Source organism: Pelophylax lessonae (assembly GCF_965119305.1).
Source record: "Pelophylax lessonae genome assembly, chromosome: 4".
In the NCBI taxonomy this organism is placed as follows: domain Eukaryota; kingdom Metazoa; phylum Chordata; class Amphibia; order Anura; family Ranidae; genus Pelophylax; species Pelophylax lessonae.
The window spans coordinates 560,667,740-560,689,151 of NC_138771.1; the positions used below are offsets into that span (position 1 = coordinate 560,667,740).

Genomic DNA, 21,412 nt, shown 5'->3' on the forward strand with positions numbered 1-21,412 from the left:
TGTGCATTATCTGTACAACCTCCGCACAACCACCCTGTCTGTAAGTTGGACGGCAGAGTTTCCAGGTACCTCCCCCAAGGTGACTGGTCATCAAGATGTACCAACTTAAGTCACAGCAGGGGGACAACTTCACCTTTTCTGAGTGTTCCATCCATATTTAGGGTGTAATATGTTCAGCAGCCCCCCCCCCCCCCCTTGGGGCAGTGAGCCACTGGTACATTGCTTTCGTGGCTCCTGACACAAAAAATAGTAAATGCACTTTTTTTTTTTTTTTTTTACCTGCAAAAATGTTTATTATTTTTTGTTAGAGGTTGTAAACCCAGTAAAATTTTTTTTTTTCTTTTCTTTCAACCTGAAAGAGAAACCCATAATGAGCTAGTATGCATCGCATACTAGCTCATTATGAAATACTTACCTTAGAACGAGCCCCCGCCGTGCCACCCGCTTACATGTATGATTGGCGGCATGATCAGTCGCCTGTCTTCCGGGATTGCGGCATCCGGCCGTCTGATTGGCCGGAGCCGCAGTGACGTCACTCCCGCGCACGCCGGCGGTCTCGGCACGGGCCTCTGAAGGAACAGCACCAGCGGCCGTTCCTTCAGAGCGCATGCGCCAGTGATGTCACTGGATGCATGTAAGGTAAATATCTCCTAAACGGTACATGTTTAGGAGATATTTACAGTACCTATAGGTAAGCCTATAATAACTTACCTATAGGTACAAGTGTCAGAGGAGGGTTTACTTCCTCTTTAATAGGTGAACTTCTTTTAAACACAAAATATAAAGTTATGTAGAAGACTTGGGAAAGGGCTTTCTTATTCTGATGCCATTATTGGCCAATGTACTATTGCAGGACCTGCCAGATAGGCCCTTTTTTAGGCTCCCTTACCTTATTTTTAATGAAAAATAACTTCTTCCTCCTTACGCGGCCGCCGACGTCATTTCCTGCTTTGCATTGACTCCTGGGAGATTAGTGTCATCAATCCCAGGAGTCAATGCGCCTGCACCGATGTCCCTTGTCACTTCTGGTGCAGGCGCGTCATTCTCTGCCGATGGATCGAGAACAGCTTCTGGGCATGCGCAATGACGCGGAACCAGCTGTGGGATGATGCGCCTGCACCGGAAGTGACGAGGGTATAGCATTCTGGGACTCGCGAAATCCAGGAAGAGAGACACTGCGGCTTCAGCTGCCCAAACCGCAGATGGCCGCGCTGTGCAAGAACTTCACAAAGTAAGTAATTCATGCTGCACAAACCAAAAACGGGACAGTTTACAGGATATCTTAATGTAAATGCACTAGCCCTGACTATTCTAGGGGTATTGTTAGCTAAAAAAAAACCAAAAATTTTGTCCGGAACTCCGCTTTTAATATATCACATTTTGTACGGCTAACAATTTTATTTATTTTACAGTCCAACCCCTTTATATCTCCACGGAATTCATTACTAAAAGAAAAACTGTCGTCTTTTCGAAATGCTTTCCAAGCAGTTGAGGAGAATGAAGGAAAACTTCCATTTCCAGGATTCTCTGAGCAGGAAGAAGAAACGCAGTGCAACACCTTGGGAAGCAATGGTAAACAAAACTGTGATTCTAGATTTACTAACACATCAGAATAATGTATGATCATTGTTTCAGCATACACTGACTTATGAGAACTGGGCACTGTGAAATATTGAAGACAAGCAGGTTAATACATATTGGGAATTGTTCAGCGGATATTGTGATCCAGGAAGCTCAACTTGTTCAAGAACACTCTTATGCTGGTCGTTGACTTGACTTTCGGCTGAATCTGCAAAACTTCAGGCCTTGGGTGGCCCTGTCCGCACCACACAGTTAAAAAAAAAACTTTGATTAAAAAAACTGAAAGATCCGGGTGGAAAATATATAGTTGAACGGTGACTGCAGCCAGTTGGGGAAGGATTGTGGAGATGGGGGGCACTATGTAATTGGGATTTCAGAGCTCAAAAAAGTTTGTCAGCTTCAGCAGCAATGTAGGAGAGCACTAGATTTCTGGCAAAACAAAAAAAAAAAAACTTTTATTTTTCTGTACTTGCAGCATGTTTAAAGTGTAAAGGGAAATCTATTTTATTATTTATTTTTTTTGTTGGATAGAGTGGTGAGGGATTAGAATTTCTGTTAGTTTTTATTGCGGTCTGTGCCTCTGCTAGGGTGATTCACCCTCTCTTTGTGTCTACGGTTATCATCGAAAGTAAAAGAAAAATCCCAAATTTTGGTTTGACATCGGAACGGTAATAGAGGGGCAATCTTCTGATGGGGACACTCTAGAAATCACTCACTTTGGAGAGCTTTCCTCTCACTTCCTGTTTTGTCTATGGGAAGTGAAGGGAAATCTCACCTTTTGGCACACAGTGTTTATTTTTTTGCCCTAACGGGTTGTAACCCTCCTTTACTCTACTTGATCTATCCAAAATAAAAAAATTGCCTTTTAGTTACACTTAACCACTTTACCACTGAGTACCGTAGTACTACTGCGGCAAAGTGGCTCGTTATCGTCTGACGACGTAGTACTACGTCGTCAGACACTCCCCCTTGTGGGCGGCGCTCGCGCGGTGCCGGAGGCTCGCTCCCGCTGTTTTCAGTCACAGCGGGAGTCGGGCCAGGGGAGGAGCAGCGGCGATCGCCGCCGCTCTTCCCCAATCGTCGGGGATCGAGTCTGGAGATCCGCCCGCTGTGTGTAAACACAGCGGGCGGATCTCTGAAGTGACAGGCAGCATAGCTGAACCCTGGATCTGTCCTTGTGTCACTCAGTCACCCCCCCCCCCACACGTCAGTAAGCACCAGGCATACATTAACCCCTCCTTCTCCAATAAAATTAACCCCTTCCCTGCCAGTGTCATTTTTACAGTAATAGTGCATATTTATAGCACTGACTGATTACTGCAGTAATGTCACTGGTACCCCCAAAAGTGTCAAATGTCAGTCAAGGGTCCGATCTGTCCGCCGCAATGTCGCAGTCCCGCAAAAAAATCGCAGATCGCTGCCATTACGCGTTAAAAAAAAAAAAAAAAACACCAAAAATGACAGAAATCTTTCCCTTTGTTAGTAAACGCAATAACTTTTGCGCAGACCAATCAAAATATTGTGATTTTTTTTTTTACCAAACATAAGTAGCAGAAAACAAATTGGCCAAAAATTTAAAAAAATTTTGATTTTTACATTTTTTTGGGGGGTATTTCATATAAAAAAATTTGAAAAATATTGTTGTTTTTTCAAAATTTATGCTCTTTTTTTTTTTGTTTATAGCGCAAAAAGTAAAAATCGCACAGGTGATCAAATACCACCAAAAGAAAGCTCTGTTTGTGGGAAAAAAAGGATGTAAATTTTGTTTGGGTATGGCGTCGCACGACCGCGCAATTGTCAGCTAAAATCGCACAGCGCCGAATCGCAAAAAGTGGCCTGGACGTAAGACAGCAAAATGCTCTAGTGGTAAAGTGGTTAAAGGACTAAATATGGGGAACTGTGGATTTATTGCAGAGATGTACTAAATTGTTTTTCTTTTAATTTTCCCTTTTGATATACACTTTTAACAAAACAGTTAAAGCGGTTGTATCCCGCTTTTTGACACTTTTACCTACAGGTAAGCCTATAATAAGGCTTACCTGTAGGTACAAATAATATCTCCTAAACCGGCACGGTTTAGGAGATATTTACAGTGCATGCAGCGGCTCGTGCGAGCGGCGCATGCGCTCTGAAGGTCCGGGGGACCTTCAGTGAAGTTGCCGGGAGCTTGCCGGAAGAATCACTCCCGCGCGCATGCGCGGGAGTGACGTCATCGCGGCTCCGGCCAATCAGCGCGCTGGAGCCGTCTCTTCCGGCCAATCAGCGCGCCGGAGCCACCGAACCCGGAAGAGACGACGAGGGATCATGGCAGCGCCCGCATCGATGTCCAGGGGTCCGTGTCGGGGCTTCGTTTTAAGGTAAGTTACACAAAAGCTCATTATGCCTTTGACTTGCAGGTTTTTTTTTTTTTAATTTTTTTTTTTTTAATTTTTTTTTTTTTTTTTTATAGGGTTTACAACCACTTTAATGAAGTAGACCTATGTCTTCTTTTTTTTTTTTTTGTTTTTTTCTCCCCTTTTTTCTCATCACTAATCAGTAACTGCAAGTCTGCATGTAAAAAGTTTCTATCTTTTTTTTTTTTTTTTTATGGTTTTCCAGGAAACGCATGTGAAAAAGCTGAACCGCCAGTCAAGAGGAAGAGAATGTGTCATACTTCACTTCTGGAGATAAAAAGTGTACCTGTGAAGCCCGACGCACCACTAATTTCCACACAGAGGGCCACTCAGGTATGCGATTGGTCACCCAATCCAAAGTGCTACAGAATTAAAATGACAGAGAATGCAAAATGTCCTTAGCAGATGCTTGGAATAATTTGTGTACTCTTATTTGCCCCACATTCTTAGTGGGTAGCCGAGTTCACAGCACACTTTAAATCTTCATCTTTATGTAAATGGAGCTAAAGATCTAAAATTACCTATCCATATATCCATAGCCTAAATTCTTTAGTTTTGGATGAAGTGGAAAAGGATTAGAACTCCTGTCAGGTTTTTCTGCCATTAGAGATGCTTTACTTCCTGTTTGGTAGGCTATCCCAGAACAGAAAGCAAGGGAAAATATCTCTAACAGCAAGCGTGTTGTTTTTTTTTTTTTTTGAGTATGTTGACATTCATGGTTCCCTCAATGAAATGTAGCTCCCCAGTTCCGGCAGCACTCATGCAGCCCCAGACCATGACACTCCCACCACCATGCTTGAATGTAGGCAAGACACACTTGTCCTTGTACTCCTTTACCTGGTTGCCGCGACACACGCTTGACACTATCTAAGCCAAATAAGTTTATCTTGGTCTCATCAGACCACAGGACATGGTTCCAGTAATCCATGTCCTTAGTCTGCTTGTCTTCAACAAACTGTTTGCGGGCTTTCTTGTGCATCATCTTTAGAAGAGGCTTCCTTTGGGACAACAGCCATGCAGACAATTTTGATGCAGTGTGCGGCGTATGGTCTGAGCATTGACAGGTTGACCTCCCACCCCTTCAACCTCTGCAACAATGCTGGCAGCACTCATATGTCTATTTCCCAAAGACAACCTCTGGAAATGACGCTGAGCACATGCACACTCAACTTCTTTGGTCGACCATGGCCTGTTCTGAGTAGAACCTGGCCTGTTCTGAGTAGAACCTGTCCTGTTAAACCGCTATATGGTTTTGGCCACCATGCTGCAGCTCAGTTTTAGGGTCTTGGCAATCTTCTTTTCTCTTTTGTTCATTGACGGACACAGCTCCTAATTCTTCTTATCCATTGGGTTATACTAGCCCCTACAGGAGTAGGACACTAGGCAGGAAAAAGCTTGACTTCACCTATAGGCAGTCCCAGGGGGTATAAACTCACACTCATCTATAGGCGCTCAGTATTTTTCTGCTTAGTCAGGAGTAAGGACCTAGTACCTTGCTGGAATCTCGGGTCCTGGCAATTTTTTTTTTTCTTTTTTAAATTGATTATTTCCTATCTTTGTTGTTTTGTTCTGGTGAGAATCTACAATCAAGTGCCGGACTGGGTGAGGACTGGATAATCTAGATCCAGGCCTCAGCTCTGCACTGGCCTGCGAGTTAAATGTCTCACGAGGGCGCATACGATCTGGCATCCCGATGGATCGGTGGTCTGTCAGCGGTGCCCACCCTGTTCCTGGCATGGTAAGTAGCTGTCCCCCCTCTACCCCTGGAGGGTTTTTGGGGTGCATGTGGGACCCTTCCTGAGACGGTGGGACCCCTGAGTTCCGCCACCTGGCCCTCTAAAAATTTGGTGGTCTCTGTGGGTCTTCAGCCCCTTCCCTGGGTGAGGTTATGAGCTGACTTTTGCCACATGCTCTTAAGGGGGGCTTGTTGGAGTTGCCTTTGACCGGGTTTTTCCTGGTGCACAAAGTGGGGTTGATTGACTAGGACAGGGATGTCCTCTGGGCTCCCTACTGCAGTTGTTGGGCTGGAGGAGCAGATAGTTTAGCATCTGCGGTTCTGTTCCTCACGCGGCCGGATCCGGCCCCAAATTTAGGCTGCGGCTTTGCGGCCTACTGGTCGTGGAAGCAATGTGGGGCGGCCCCAGTGAGGGTGGCTGAAGCCACTACCCTCAGTTCGAGCATCCGTCGCCCCTGGGTGGTTGGCTCCCCTGAGGCTCGCGCCCAGGCGGCTGGGCCTCCACACAAATTGAGGCCGCGGCTTGCGGCCTACTAGACCACGCAACCAGCTTTGCACCTCCCTTGGAAGGGGTGGCGCTGTGGGGGGCGGTTTAACTTTTGATGGCAACCCTTACTGTGGAGGGCACCTACCCCTTTTAGCGCTGCGGGGCCGTGTTTCCGTGTCACAGCGGCGGGCCTTTTTTTTTTTTTTTTTTTTTTTATGGGGCTATTTCCTATTGTGCGGACCTCTATGGAGGGACTCGGAGGGCGACCCCCCCCCTCCCGCCCCTTTTTTGCGTGGTCCAGTAGGTAGTCCATTTGTGCACCCTGGGAAATGCAGTCGACGGCCCTCCCCTGATTATGTTTTTCCGGGTGACCTTAGTATATAGCGTCCACCGCCCTCCCCTGCCTCATCTGTCCATCAGATCCTGAATCTTTTTTGGCCGCCATGGACGCGAGTCACCCTACAAGGTCTGCGTCCACACACCCTGAGTGCTCAGACAGTCAGGATGTTTCCTCTGCTCCTCTAGCCGTGCATAAAAAGGCACCGGTGGATGCACTGATTGTGTGAAATTTTAAACATGGCGGTCCCTTTTGGCACCACCGGTCCTCCACCGTGGCAGGGGTGTTCCCCTTCCACGCTTACTTTTACAACATTGTCACATAACAGTGGGACTGTCCAAAATGCACTCTTGTGGTTCCTAAGCATTTTGCTATGCGGTATCCTATAAGGATATAGGTATGCGGTATCCATTATAAGGATTCCCTGCTTAAAAAGTGGACGGTCCCAATTGTAGTGGACTTGCCGGTTTCCAGGTTAAAGCTACAATTCCGGTTGGGGAGTCCTTGGCCTTTAAAGATCCAGTTGATAGAAGAGCTGAGGCTCTAGCCCGCCATGTTTTCACTGGTTCGGCTTAGGCCGGTATTTACTATTGCCCTGGTGTTGCAAACTCTAACGAGTGGGCTAAACATTTACGCCAGGAACTGGAGGGGAAACTGCTTCCCCCTGTTTTTGCTGAGCTGGCAGACACGTTGATCCAGGCGCTACAACTTATCTGTGATGCCTGTTTGGATGCGGCTTGTTTGATTTCAGACTGTCTGTATCAGCAGTGGTCCTTCGGCGTCTTATCTGGATGACAGTGCTGGTCTGCGGACCAGACTTCTAAGAAGGTCTTATCTGATCTCCCCTTTTGTAGGGAATCTCCTGTTTTGAGGCTACTGAGGGCAAGGAGTCACGTCGTAAACGTGAGCCATTCTTCTTGGCTTAGAAGGCTCCTTTCACACGGGCTTTCCGATCCGGTCTGCCTGTCAGTTTTTCAGGCGGACCGGATCGGATGCTCCATGCAGCTCTATGGAGTGGCAGATGTCAGCGCAGACATCCCTGCCATTCACATTCCATCAAGGGTATGTGGCATGGTCTCGAGATTCTCTGGCAGATGCATTAGTGGCTCCTTGGTGTCATTATCGTCTGGTTTATACCTTTCTCCCTCTCAAACTTCTGCCAAGACTCCTGTGCAAGATCGAGGCAGCAAAGGTTTCATGTGGCTCCATACTTGTCTCCCCAGTCTTGGTACACCGATCTGGTATGACTGGTCGCCGATGCACTTTGGAGACTTCCTCTCAGTGAAGGTCTGCTGTCTCAATGACCAATCTTCCATCCTGCTTTGCAGTCACTGGTTTTAACGGCTTGGCTGTTGAAAGCCAGATGCTGAAGGATAGCGGTTTGTCTGAATCTGTGATTCCTACACTGTTAAAAGGTTTGAAGATCTACCTCTAGGAAGATCTACCATTCTATTTTGAAGACGTACGTTGCATGGTGTGGGTCTTTTGGGGTTGTCCCTAGCTCTTTTTCTGTGACTCTGATCTTGGCGTTCCTTCAGTGGGGGGTTGAGCAGCGCCTGGCCTTGAGTACCATCAAGAGCCAATTTTGGCTTTGGCAGTTTTCTTTCAATGTCCATTGGCCACGCTTTTCTTAGTGTGTACCTTTTTTTTTTTTTTTTTTTTTTTTTTTTTTTTTTTATAATCCAGGGAGCTCGACACTTGGTTATTACTACATTACTGCCGTGGATCCTGCAATTGGTGTTGTCAGTTATCCAGGAATCTCCTTTCGGGAATATTGGGGGGTTCCCCTGCTTACGTTGTCCCAGATGGTGGCCTTTTTGGTGGCTATTACGTTTGCGTGCACGGTGTCGGAGCTGGTAGTGTTGTCTTGTCATTCACCTTACCTGTTGGTTTACAGAGCTAAGGTGTTTCTTCGTCCCTGTCCATTGTTCCTTCCAAAAGTCGTCTCTGATTTCCATTTGAATGAAGACCTTGTGTTTGCCTTCCCTATGTCCCAGGCCAAAACATTTTAAGGAAATTGCTCTGCATTCCCTGGATGTGGTTCGGGCAATCGTGGTGTGCCTGGCAGCCACAGATTCTTTTAGGAAGTCAGAGTCACTATTTGTACTCACGGTTGGACCTCGAAAAGAGTTAGTCGTTTCTGCTGCAACCATTTCCAGATGGATCAGACACGTTGATTCAGGCCTACTCAATTAGGGGTCAGGTTCCTCCTTTCCCTAGTAAGGCACACTCCACTCGGGTGCTGAGTGCTTCCTGGGCCTTCTGTCATCAGGCATCATTGATGCAGGTTTGCCAGGCGGCCATCTGGTCGTCTGTGCACACTTTTTTACAAAGTTTTATGAAGTTGATGTGTTGGCATCTGCAGATGCTTCTTTTGGCCGCAAGGTTTTGCAGGCTGCTGTTTAGAGGATCTGGTCCTCTTTGAGGGTGTTGTTTGTTTTTAGGTGAGCTACAGTTGTTTTATTTGAGCTTCTTACCTGGTTGGCTATGGTTAGCCTTAGGAATTTTTTTTTCTGCTGTTTTCCCACCCCTCATGTTTAACACTGCTTTGGGATGTCCCAATGGTTAAGAAGAATCGGGAACTGTGTCCGTCAATGAACTAAATAGAAAATGGGATTTTTAACTTACCGTAAAATCAGTTTCTCTAATGTTCATTGACGGACACAGCACCCACCCCTCTGGGGTTGGCTTTCTTCTGGCACTGCTTGCAACAAAACGAAGTGCCTTAGCTGAGTGTGGGTGTATACACCCTGGGACTGCCCATAGGCGTAGTCAAGCTTTTTCCTGCCTAGTGTCCTACTCCTGTAGAGCAGTATAACCCAATGAAGAATCAGGAGCTGTGTCTGTCAATAAACATCAGAGAAATTGATTTCACGGTAAGTCAAAAATTCCATTATAGCCTAGGCTAACTTTATGTAGAGCAACAATTTTTTTTTTTTTTTTTTTTTCCCATATACTCCGTTCATGAGGTGCCATGTTGAGCTTCCAGTGACCAGTATGAGTAAGAGCGATGACACCATATTTAACCCAACTGCTCCCCATTCACACCTGAGACCTTGTAACACGAACGAGTCACAAGACACCGGGGAGGGAAAGTGGCTAGTTTGAGGGGGACAGCAAATTGGCACGGTTATACCAGCTGTACACTCACTACTTTACATTGTAGCAAAGTGTCATTTCTTCAGTGTTGTCACATGAAAAGATATAATATTTACAAAATATGAGGGGTGTACTCACTTTTGTGAAATACTGTATGGTTGATCGTTCAAGCTGTGAGGGAGGAATAATGAGGTGGGGAGAGGGTGAAGGGTGAACTAAAATCAGAGGATGTGAAGGGAATTAAGTAATAGGTGAGAAAAAATGGAGGTGGGTGTGTGAAAAATAATTAAAGTGGTATACATGTGTATAAAGTAATAATGCTTTCCGTTTTGGACTACTGCTTTTGGACATTCTGACAGTGTCTGGATTCCTTTGTCCCTCCAATGTATGAGAAAAAAAAAGTAATTTTGTACTCCATAAAGGCTTTTTCTTGAAGTGCAATGAGGGGCGTGGGTCTGTTTCTGTTCATGCTCTTAGTACTGCTTGCTTCAAAGTTGGGCTTGCTGGGTAGAGAAGGGTTTATCCTGGGGTTGACCTACAAGTTTTGTTTGCAAGTGTCCAATCCTTTAGCCAGAAGTATAACCTGCAAGTATCTAAATTCCTGTGTCCCCATTAGACTTAGACTCATATCATTCTATGTGAAACTGCATTGAATAGTTTGTATTTTCATTTAACCATAAATTACAAAGCTGATTACCATAACTGCAAATGTGTGCAGCATGGCTTCTCCCTACGTTTACTAAAAATGGATCGCTAAGTTAGGCTTTTCAGAGTCTGTATACTTATGATTTCCCATTTTGTATTTTGGTAGGAAACTGAACAAGTCCCTGTGCTGGAGAAGATCTCGGAGTCTGGCTCTTCAGCTTCCAGATTGTCCACTGCTGTGTCTAATTTTGGTATGAAGTCTTGCTTTCTATAAACAGTACAGTTAAAGAGGAAGTAAACCCTCCTAAAAAATGAGAGAAAAAAAAAAAAAACCTGTAAAGACAAAGGCATAATGAGCTACTATGCATCGCATACTAGCTAATTATGAAGTACTTACCTTTAAAACAAAGCCCCCGCAGTGCCGCCCACTCAGCGACAGGACGGCCGACATGTTCGGCCGTCCTGCTTCCTGGATCGCGTCCTCCGCCCATCTGATTGGCCGGAGGCGCGATTACATCACTGCCACGCATGCGCCGTTCACGGCACAGGGCCGTTCCTTCGGAGCGCATGCGCCGATGACCTCATCGGGTACATGCACTCTAAATATCTCCTAAACGGTGCATGTTTAGGAGATATTTATAGCACCTAATAGGTAAGCCTTAATATAGGCTTGTGAAAAATGGGTTGGTGCGCTAAACAAAATGTGTAGGACAACAAATATGTTGATATACACTACATAAAGGTGTGTGAAATGTGACAAAATCAAAATGAACAATTCCAAACAGCTCAAGAGACTAAAATGTCCAAAACTGTGATTCACAACAAAATCAAAGTCCATCAGGTGATAACAAATGAATTGAAGTATCTTGACATGTGGGTGCTTGAAATATTCAAAGGAAGGTGATGTTAAAGTGATAAAGGATCCCACCACCAGCTGACAATCCTGCTTACCAGATAGATAAATTTCTCAGGCATTAACTCTATGCAATGGCATGTACAGTTCACCCTGGTGTGACACACAGTGGAGCCTCTTACCAGATGTCTCTAATAACTTGCGTATCTGAGATAATTCCCTTGGTTAAATTGGATAATGATGTTGGTATCCTCCTGAGTGTTCCCCAGACAATCAGTTTATTCACTCTTCCAATGATATAGCTCAACTTGTAGCTCCAGTGCATACCATGTAATGAAACAAATGAACCGCCTGTAGTGTATTATCCTTGGTTTATTAGGAAAACATAGGCAAATGTACTTAAAGGAAACAGGTCTTGGTATTGGCATGTAAATGTGGAGCCTTTCAGTATCCTGTGTCCGGCTGCAGCACGGACACCTCGGATGACGTGGGTGGCAGGCGCGACGCGCCTCCTCTCCAACGCGTTTCCTCTGAAAAGACTTCTACTGGGATAGACTTCTATCCCAGTAGAAGTCTTTTCAGAGGAAACGCGTTGGAGAGGAGGCGTGTCGCGCCTCTCCACTTATAGTAAATCCTCTCCTCTGTATTGAAGCTGCTGCATCATCATGACATCCAGATAACTAACCGTTTTAAAATGCTAATGAGAACCTACATATTCCTTTCCTTTTTTTTTTTTTTTTCAAACCATTTTTTTGAAGTAAAATGAAATATGGTACAAAACAATACCAGTAAACAGTATAAGTACATAGCAAAAAGTGTACATGTCAAAAGGTACATAAGTAATAGTTGGCAATTGCATAACAACATATAACTTTGAGAAAGAGAGAAAGGGGTGATCCCGGTGCCTCATTAGAGAAGGGTGATCACAAGGTGCAGGGACATATTTCTTTCAGTATAAATCTTCGTACATGTTAGGCCCTAAAGCACTTTTACACTTGTATGACTATAAAGATAGCTCCTATAAGATAAAGCTTACCTGGTATTCTGTTTTATCACTTCACATAAACCTTCAAGACAGTAATCAAAGGCCGAAGTCTTTTCTCAGGACTATCAATCTATTTTAGACTGCTAAACATACTTTTCAAGTGTAATATATACTTTTTCTATTGTGCCCAAAGATCCCCGTCTTCACAAGCCCAGTCAGACATTTATTCTAGACTGATTCAACTTTTTTTTTTTTTATATTTTTAATCTGCAGCAGGTTGTAACTTTCATAGCAGCTAGGATACCTGCTGTTAGAGCAGCTGCCACACTGGCTGCATGCTGGGAGCAGAGGCACAGGTAAAAGCTTAGTAGCGGGGAAAGTCTGTTTTATAGCAGTGTCATGCAGAGCAGGAAGTTTTCTGTATAAACATGGACAATCATAGGCAGAATAGACTCTTCGCAAATGTATAATGCAGGATTCAACTATAGCCTATATCTGTCTATAACAGGCATGTCCAACCAGCGGCCCAAAGTGTCAATATTTTGTGTCGCCACCATTATTTACCAACACTGCCTCAACCCTCATGGGCATGGAGTTCACAGGTTGCCACTGGTGTCCTCTTTCACTCCTCCATGATGACATCATGGAGATGGTGGATGTTGGAGACCTTGCACTCCTCCACCTTCGTATGAGGATGCCCCAGAGATGCTCAATAGGGTTTAGGTCTGGAGACATGATTGGGCAGTCCATCGCCTTTTACCCTCAGCTTCTTTAGCAAGGCAGTGGCCATCTTGGAGGTGTGTTTGGGGTTATGTTGGAGAACTGCCCTGTTGCCCAGTCTCCAAAGGAAGGGGGATCATGCCTTGCTTCAGTATGTCACAGTATATGTTGTCCATGTTACCCTCAATAAACTGTAGCTACCCAGTGTCGGCAGCACTTATGCAGCCCCAGACCATGACACTCCCACCACCATGCTTGACTGTAAGCAAGACACACTTGTCTTTGTACTCCTCACCTGGTTGCTGCTTGACCCCACCTGGACCAAATAAGTTTATCTTGGTCTCATCAGACCATAGGACATGGTTCCAGTAATCCATGCCCTTAGTCTGCTTGTCTTCAGCAAACTGTTTGCGGGCTTTCTTGTGCAATTTGATGCAGTGTGCGGCATATGGCCTAAACACTGACAGGTTGCCCCCCCCCCCCCCACCCCTTCAACCTCTGTTGCAATGCTGGCAGCACTCAAACATCTTATTTCCCAAAGACAACCTCTCAGGGTTCGTACGGTCCTTGAAAACCTGGAAAAGTTATGGAATTTTGAGATGACACTTTCCAGGCCTGGAAAGGTCATGGAAAAGTATGATTTTAGAAATGTTTTGGAAAAGTCATGGAAATCTGGGGAGGAGCGGCGGGGGGAGCGGATGCTTAAAACTTTTATTGCAAATGTATTATTTTATTTTATGTGTTTGTGCACATTGATTTCCGGGTCCACAGCAGCCGAGGAGTAGATCATGCACTAAGCACCAATCGCTGGCAGCGGGGAGGGCCGGGCTGCGGTTTGCCTGGATGTGACTGGCCAGCAGCAGCAAACCAATCGCAGGCGGCGGAAGCGTCACTGGAGGGCGGGCCACATGAATGTGATGATGATGCGGAAGGGAGCGGTAACCGTTTCAGTTACCGCACCCCCGCGTCATCACGTTCATGCGGCCGGCCCGCTCTCCAGTGACGCTTCCGCTGCCTGTGATTGGTTTGCTGCTGCTGGCCAGTCACATCCAGGCAAACCGCGGCCCGGCCCTCCCCGCTGCCTGTCATTGGTGCACGATCATTTCCTCGGCTGCTGCTGGCCAGTGACCGACCGTAGGGCAAACTGCGGGCACCTACTGTACCAGTCCTACGGGAATGTTAAAAATAAATGTAAATAAATAATTAAGCATCCAATCCTGAGTCGCCTTTCTGTGAGAACTCTTTTCTGCCTCATGGGACTGTTAAGTTTGGCCTAAGAATAGTAAGCGCCGCATTTTGTCCAGCTGCACCTTCATGTCTGCCACCTGAACAGCTTTATTTGGGCAAGCAGGAGCACCACTGTTCTTTCTCCCAAAAGTAAGTGCCGCATTTGTGCACCATCAGATCTGTGCCATCCATACCAGTCTGCCTGCACCTCATGACTGTTGCTTGGGCCTAAAAGATTACTGTGCTGCATTTTGTGCATCTCACTGTCTGTGCCATCCATACCAGTCCGCCTGCACCTTATAATGACTGTGGCTTGGGCCTAAAAAGATTACTGTGCTGCATTTTGTGCATCTCACTGTCTGTGCCATCCATACCAGTCCGCCTGCACCTTATAATGACTGTCGCTTGGGCCTAAAAAGATTACTGTGCTGCATTTTGTGCATCTGACTGTCTGTGCCATCCATACCAGTCCGCCTGCACCTTACGTTAATCCATTTCTAAGCGGTTCTCAGGGTTTATGTTATGAAACCTTGTTACTGTGCAAGCGTTATTTAAATAAATATTTCATATTCCACTGTACACTACAAAGCTTGTCATTTATATTAGTAAAAATATGCTGGGTGTGACATAGATTTTCTTCTTATTTAACACGTATACATAGACATTTCATGAAACATTAGGTCATGAATATTTACGTGAAGTCATGGAAAAGTCATGGAATTTCATTGGTGAAAATGTGTATGAACCCTGACCTCTGGATATGATGCTGAGCATGTGCACTCAGCTTCTTTGGTCGACCATGGCGAGGCCTGTTCTGAGTGGAACCTGTCCTGTTAAACCGCTGTATTATCTTGGCCATCGTGCTTCAGCTCAGTTTCGGGGTCTTGGCAATCTTCTTATAGCCTAGGTCATCTTTATGTAGAGCAACCATTCTTTTTTTATATATATATATATATTAAATAATAATAAATATATATATATCTCTATATCCTTGGAAGTTTGCCCCCTCCCTTGCAGCCTTCTGGGACACATCACTGGTGCCAGAAGACTGTGGGACCATTCACAAAGCACTGCTCGCTCATATGACTTGTTTACTCCTCTTGTGACGCTCAGGCTCGGTGGATAAGTGGTGTACAGGTGGGTACCTCCACATCTGCTGCTGAGTGTGCCAGCAGGGGATGCTACCTGTCCTGGCTCCTGCAGTGGCTCGAAAGGGGTGATCCCTGATGCCGCACATCTGAGGAATCCTATGGAGGTGGATAGAGTGGCAAACTCAGCCTGGACTCGGACCAGGTCACGCCCCCAACATGTTTTGCTCTGTCCCCTGGAGCTTAGTCATGGATGCCCCTGGAGCTTAGTCTTGGATGCACGCATGCACAGTGGGAAACCTGCTGCAAGGCTTCTCCTCTGGTTTTCCTTAGTTAAGATGCCGAATCCTATTTTTAAAGTCCGCAGCTACAGTATTTTGCATGGAGAACCACTTTAATGAGTACTGGGTTTCAAAGTTTACCTAATAGGGCAGGGTCTCAGACTGTAATTTATCCTCCATGTGATTTTATGTTCTGGTTTTTCTCTCTGGCACAGAAAACGTACAGAATGAAGAGATTCCACCAGTGCCAAGTTCTACAAGAGTCCAGAAGAGGAAGGTCATGTTTGCAGATCTCTTCAGTCCTCCGGAATCAAAAAAAACCTTGTGCCATAATCAGATTAGCAGTTCTGACAGTCCCTCATCCTCCAGCCTTATCTTACGGCCTGTATTGAAGAAAATTTCCAGGAAGGAGTCTAGCAGCTCAAGGGTGAGTGTCCACGGAAAGCCTCTGCAAACTTTTAATGAAGTCACTTACACCCATACTCTGATAATTAGTTCTTCCAGCTGTTTTTGGTCAGGGTTATAAAATATCTAAACCAAAGTTTATTACATTATCTGTCCAAAGAAATTGTAGACGTCTATCCAGTCATGCAAAAGGCCAAAAGTTTGTAGACACCCCTAAAAATGGTTGCATTTGTGTGTTTGCAAGGAAGCGTACAGTTAATACTAAAGCGTTTAAAGGCACTTTAGACAAGTTTAGACAAGTGTGTGTTTTCAAGCCTTGTTGGTGACACTGGAGAATGCCCTTTTTTCTTTTCAAGCATGACTGTGCTCCTTTGCACAAATCCAACACTATAAAGAAATATTTGGTGTGCAGAAACTCAAGCGGCCTGCACAGAGCCCTTACCTTAACTCATTTATGATGAATTGGAAAGCTGATTGAGAGCACGGTCTTAGCAGATCTCGTTCATTGTCTTCTTGTCCAACATTAGTATCTGACCTCACAAATGCAATTGGCTGAAAACACAGATTAACCTACACCAAAATCTTGTTGGCAGCCTTCCTAGATTAGTGGAGGCCATTGTAGCCATACATGGGATATATTTATGCACATCATTTTTAAACGGGATGCCCAGCTAACTTGTAAAGGTGTGATGGTTCGGTGTCCATAAACTTTTGGCTGTGTGTGTGTAATAAATAAATATATATATATATATATATATATATATATATATATATATATAGATATATAATATGTATGTGGCATGTCTGCTTCCAGTATTGGATTTTTTTTCTTTTTTTATTGAACTGGGTTACAGGTGTCTACTGTGGATTAAGATTAAATATAATGTTTGGGTAATAAAACTCATGCAAGTCTCTACTGTAGGTATCATTACCGCTGGGCAGTGTTTGTGTAGGCTGCACCTTGGGCACTGCAGGAACTTTTCAGTTGCATTGAGCTGTCAACCAAGTCTTCCTGAGCGATAACTTTACCTACCATAGAGAACTGTTATTTCCTCCTAAATGACAACCAAATTCAAATTAAAATCCCCATAAAAAGCTAATAGTATTGTATGTGTACTGCCAGTCTTAAATTGTACAAGCCAGATAGTCAAGTCTAAACAGCAACAGTAAAGCAAAGGGGTAATAGTTAGGGATGCACTGATACCAGTTTGACCTTTTTTTGATCTGCATCCGATTCGCTTGACGTGTGAAATATCCTTGGTCGTGTCGTGTATGTTTCTAGTGTGAATTACAAGCTTATTGACTTGCACCTGTCAGTTTTGAACACAATTTTGGCAGTTTTTTTCTATTGCCCTCATTTCTTGTGTTTATAGCTGGTTGTTAAGGAGTGAGCCGCCAAGCCAGCTGCCACGTCCCTAACAACCCATGATTTATCAGCTGTCAGTGGGCTTCCTTGCTGATAGCTGAATGTACACAAAATAATTGCTGGCAATTAAAATTGAGGAAAAAAAACAGCGTGTGGGTGTCCCCCCCCCCCCCCCCCAATCCATATTAGGCCCTTTGGGTCCGGTATAGATTTTAAGGGGGAACCCCTTGTCCATATAAAAAAAAACTGCCTAGGTTGCCCCCCAAAATCCATACCAGACCCTTATCTGAGTATGAAGGAAAGGGGGCAAGTGAGTGCTCCCCCCTAAAGCACCTTGTCCCCATAACCTCCCTGGGGTCTGCGGGCGAGAGGCTTATTGGAATTTAAAAGTCCCCTTTAATTCCCAGTCCCCCCCCCCCCCCCCCCCATCTATATGGTACATTGTACTCCTACTCGTTCACCAAAAAAAAAAAAAAAAAATTGTCAAAAATAAAAACAGAGACCAGTTTTTCACAGTTCCTTTATTAAATTAAAAAAAACAAAAACCATATCTTTGAAGTAAATCCAGTGTCAAACAAGACGAACACCGCTGACCCAAAAAGAAAAGGAAAAAAACAAAAGGTCTGAACCTGACGCTAGTTCCTGTCATCTGACAGCTCCGCTGTCTCCCCCTGCTTTTTTTTTTGTCAATGGGTTCCCCTTAAAATTTATACCAGACTCAAGGGCCTTGAGTCATCGGTTGGTAAAGCAAAGCTCCACCCAAAAAGGGGGGAGTTCCTCTTTAAGGACTCGTCCCTGCTCCTCTTGAAGAATTGGCACTTTTTAACCACTTTACCACTAGAGGATTTTGCTGTCTTACGTCTGAGCCACTTTTTGCGATTCGGCGCTGTGCGACTTTAACTGACAATTGCGCGGTCGTGCGACGCCGTACCCAAACGAAATTTACATCCTTTTTTTTCCCCACAAACAGAGCTTTCTTTTGGTGGTGTTTGATCACCTGTGCGATTTTTTACTTTTTGCGCTATAAACAAAAAAAGAGCGTTTATTTTGAAAAAATAACAATATTTTTAACATTTTTTTTTATATGAAATTCCCCCCAAAAAAGATGTAAAAACCAATTTTTTTTTTTTAATTTTTGGCCAATTTGTTTTCTGCTACCCATGTTTGATAAAAAAAATCGCAATAAGCGTATTTTGATTGGTTTGCGCAAAAGTTATTGTGTTTACTAACTAAGGGAAAGATTTCTGTCATTTTTGGTGTTTTTTTTTTTTTTTGCGGGACTGCAACATTGCGGTGGACAGATCGGACCCTTGACTGACATTTTTGACACTTTTGGGGGTACCAGTGACATTACTGCAGTAATCAGTGCTATATATATATGCACTGTTACTGTAAAAATGACACTGGCAGGGAAGGGGTTAATTTTATTGGAGAGGGAGGGGTTAATGTATGCCTGGTGCTTACTGACCTGTGTGGGGGGAGGTGACCGAGTGAGCCAGGGACAGATCGGATGTTCAGCTATGCTGAACACTCTGATCTGTCACTCCCTGTCACTTAGGAGATCTGCCCGCTCTGTTTACACAGGCGGGCGGATCTCCAAACTGGATTCCCCGACGATCGGGGCAGAGCAGCGGCGATCGCCGCCGCTCCTCCCCCTGGCCCGACTCCCGCTGTGAATGAAAACAGCGGGAGCGCGCCTCCGGCGGCGCGCGAGCGCCGCCTACAGGGGAGGAGTCTAGCGACGCAAGTCTACGTTGCTAGACGATAACAAGCCACTGTGCCGCAGTAGCAGCACAGTGGCCAGAGGTAAAGAGGTTAAAGGGGGGTTGGGGGCGGGTACCCGATTTGACAGCTACCCGCTCTCCATTCCGCTCCAAAGGCCTGGACGTTCGGAGTGGAAGTTCTCCATTCCTCCCCTGCAGCCTTCTGGGACACATGGCAGGTCCCAGCAGACTGCATCCACCATTCACGATGCACACCGCTGTACGCGCATGTGCGTGGGCGCCTGTCCGTGAAGCCGCAAACTGTCACAACCGGGTGCTCATAGTGAAGATGCCGGCGCTGATGAAAGAAGACGGGGTGAAACCGACTGGGTTGAGCACACTGCTGGATCATGGACAGGTAAGTGGCTGTTTTTAAAAAGCCAGCCGTTGCAGTTTTTGTTTTTTTTTTTTCACAGGAGACTCTTTAAGGATGCGGTGGCCTGCTTGCCAGCCCACTCCTTAACCAGCTGTTGTTAAGGACACTGGTGGCCATCCGCTCCTAAAATTTGTTTATCTGACTTGCCAGTTCGCAACAGAACTGTATCTAAGTCGCAGATGAATAGCTACTTTGGAAATTCTCCCTGAAAACTGACCTGAAAATCGCACCGCACTGTGTGAACCTGGACATCAAGGCATCAGTTTTAGTATTGGAGCATTTGCACGAGTACAAGTACTAAGCAAATGCCTAGTATCGACACTGATACTGGTATCATTGCAACGCTAGTAATCAACCTTTTACTAAGTGAACTATGTTTCTGCATGACAGGCTCTATCAAATGGCTGCTCTTCTATTGTGTTCCCCATCCCCGCACGGTCGCTGAATCTGCTGTTTCCATGTTTAAATAAGGGTTGTTTCTGAGTATTTAGTTATGCACTGTGAATGTAATATTGGAAGTGTGTGTAAACTCAAATTATAAACTTATTTGTTCTCTTTTAATCTGTTTTAACATATCATTGAATACATTTACTTCTATCTGTTCCTGTTAATCTTGCTGGGAATTCAGTGCTGTTCTGTACTCTCTGCAGTGTTCTCTTAAAACAGGGCTTTTAGTTTACTGCTGTGAACTACAGAACATCACCTCCCCACCCCATGGTGTGAAGATGTGGAGGAGAAGGTACCCTGCAATCCTAACACATTTCCTGTCCTAAGGTGACAGCGCTGTTCCACCATAGATCTAGTCTAGTGCCTGAGCTTTGTCATCCTAGGACAAGAATAGCATTACTTTGCTGGTTCACCAGGTGAAAAAAAAAAACAATCTGAAAATTAAGCCTGAAAAAAAAAAAACCTAATGCAGCCATCATATCCAAGGATGTTGTTAGGTTTATATACACTTTAAGGTTTGTTTTCGGAAGCAGTAGGCCTCCTAAATGATCTGCTGTTGTTTCTCTGCAGGATGAAATAGGAGATCAGAGGGTATGCTTTTCTGTACCAGAGACCTTAGAGAATGGTGAGCAACTTCTTTATCTCCTGAATATGAATAGAACATTAAAGCTGGCTGTATAAAGTTATGTCCACGTGTTTTCATGAATTAAATATACCAAGGCTTTTGGTTTTTTTTTTTTACGTATCAGCTAGGACTTAGGATCTATACTTAGTCGGATCTATACTTAGTCTGAAATTCCACAAGTGTTTTATCTGATGTTAGTTTCTAATAAATAATTTTATTCTCTTCCCAGTGTAGGAAATATATATATATATATATATATATAATATATTATAAAATTATTTTTTTTTTTTTTTTTTTTTTTATGGAGGAACCCTCGCCAAAACATTGTATGGCTGTGTGAGAAGATTCCCCCTCACTTTTCGTCATTGGTGCTAGGAGTGAGGGACAATCTCTCCCGGACAGAATACATTGAGCGACTCAATATTAAGTTATACTGCAGCCTCCAGGAGAATTGGACACTGAAAAAAAAAAAAAAAAAAAAAAAAAAGGTTGTAGGACAACCCAGAATATACCCCCAGCATGCCTCTGTTTTTGCTAATATCCTAGGAGGAGGGACATCCTTTCTTCAGTTCTGCTGAGAAAAGTGCTATGCTTTCTATATGGCAGCTATTTGCCAGATGTTGGAGTGCTGCATCAGGTCGCATTGGACTGGGATGTTGCGTTGCTAACCTGTAATGTCACCTTCAGGCAATGTATTATGCTTGTGTTTTTTTTTTTTTTTCTAGGCATCTTGTACTGGAAGCTGTTCTCCAGCCCCAGAGCTTTTAGCATTGCCTCAGCATTTGCCCTGTCAGCCTACCCACACACTAAGTCTATACTATGTGAACTGAGAATTGGGCGCTATTGTTTGGAGCTATGAAGGCCTCTACATTTCCTAACTCTACCAGTAGGGGTTAACACTGAAGGATTAGGCGAGTACTTCACCCGATGTATAGATTGTCCTGTTCTCCGTTCTGTCTTTTAACGCCATTCAGCGTTCAAGAAGCGCCTTCCCACTGC

At 44.6% G+C, this 21,412-nt stretch overlaps 1 protein-coding gene across 1 annotated transcript in view; it reads left to right on the forward strand.

Moving 5' to 3' along the window:
- The window catches only part of CDCA2 (cell division cycle associated 2), a 75,855-nt gene that overhangs the window by 20,953 nt on the left and 33,490 nt on the right, over positions 1 to 21,412 (forward strand). The window contains exons 4-8 of the mRNA XM_082253685.1: positions 1,413 to 1,572; positions 4,180 to 4,307; positions 10,444 to 10,528; positions 15,647 to 15,858; positions 20,359 to 20,413. Of these exons, the coding sequence (XP_082109811.1) occupies positions 1,413 to 1,572; positions 4,180 to 4,307; positions 10,444 to 10,528; positions 15,647 to 15,858; positions 20,359 to 20,413 (640 nt within the window). The remainder of the gene's footprint in view (positions 1 to 1,412; positions 1,573 to 4,179; positions 4,308 to 10,443; positions 10,529 to 15,646; positions 15,859 to 20,358; positions 20,414 to 21,412) is intronic.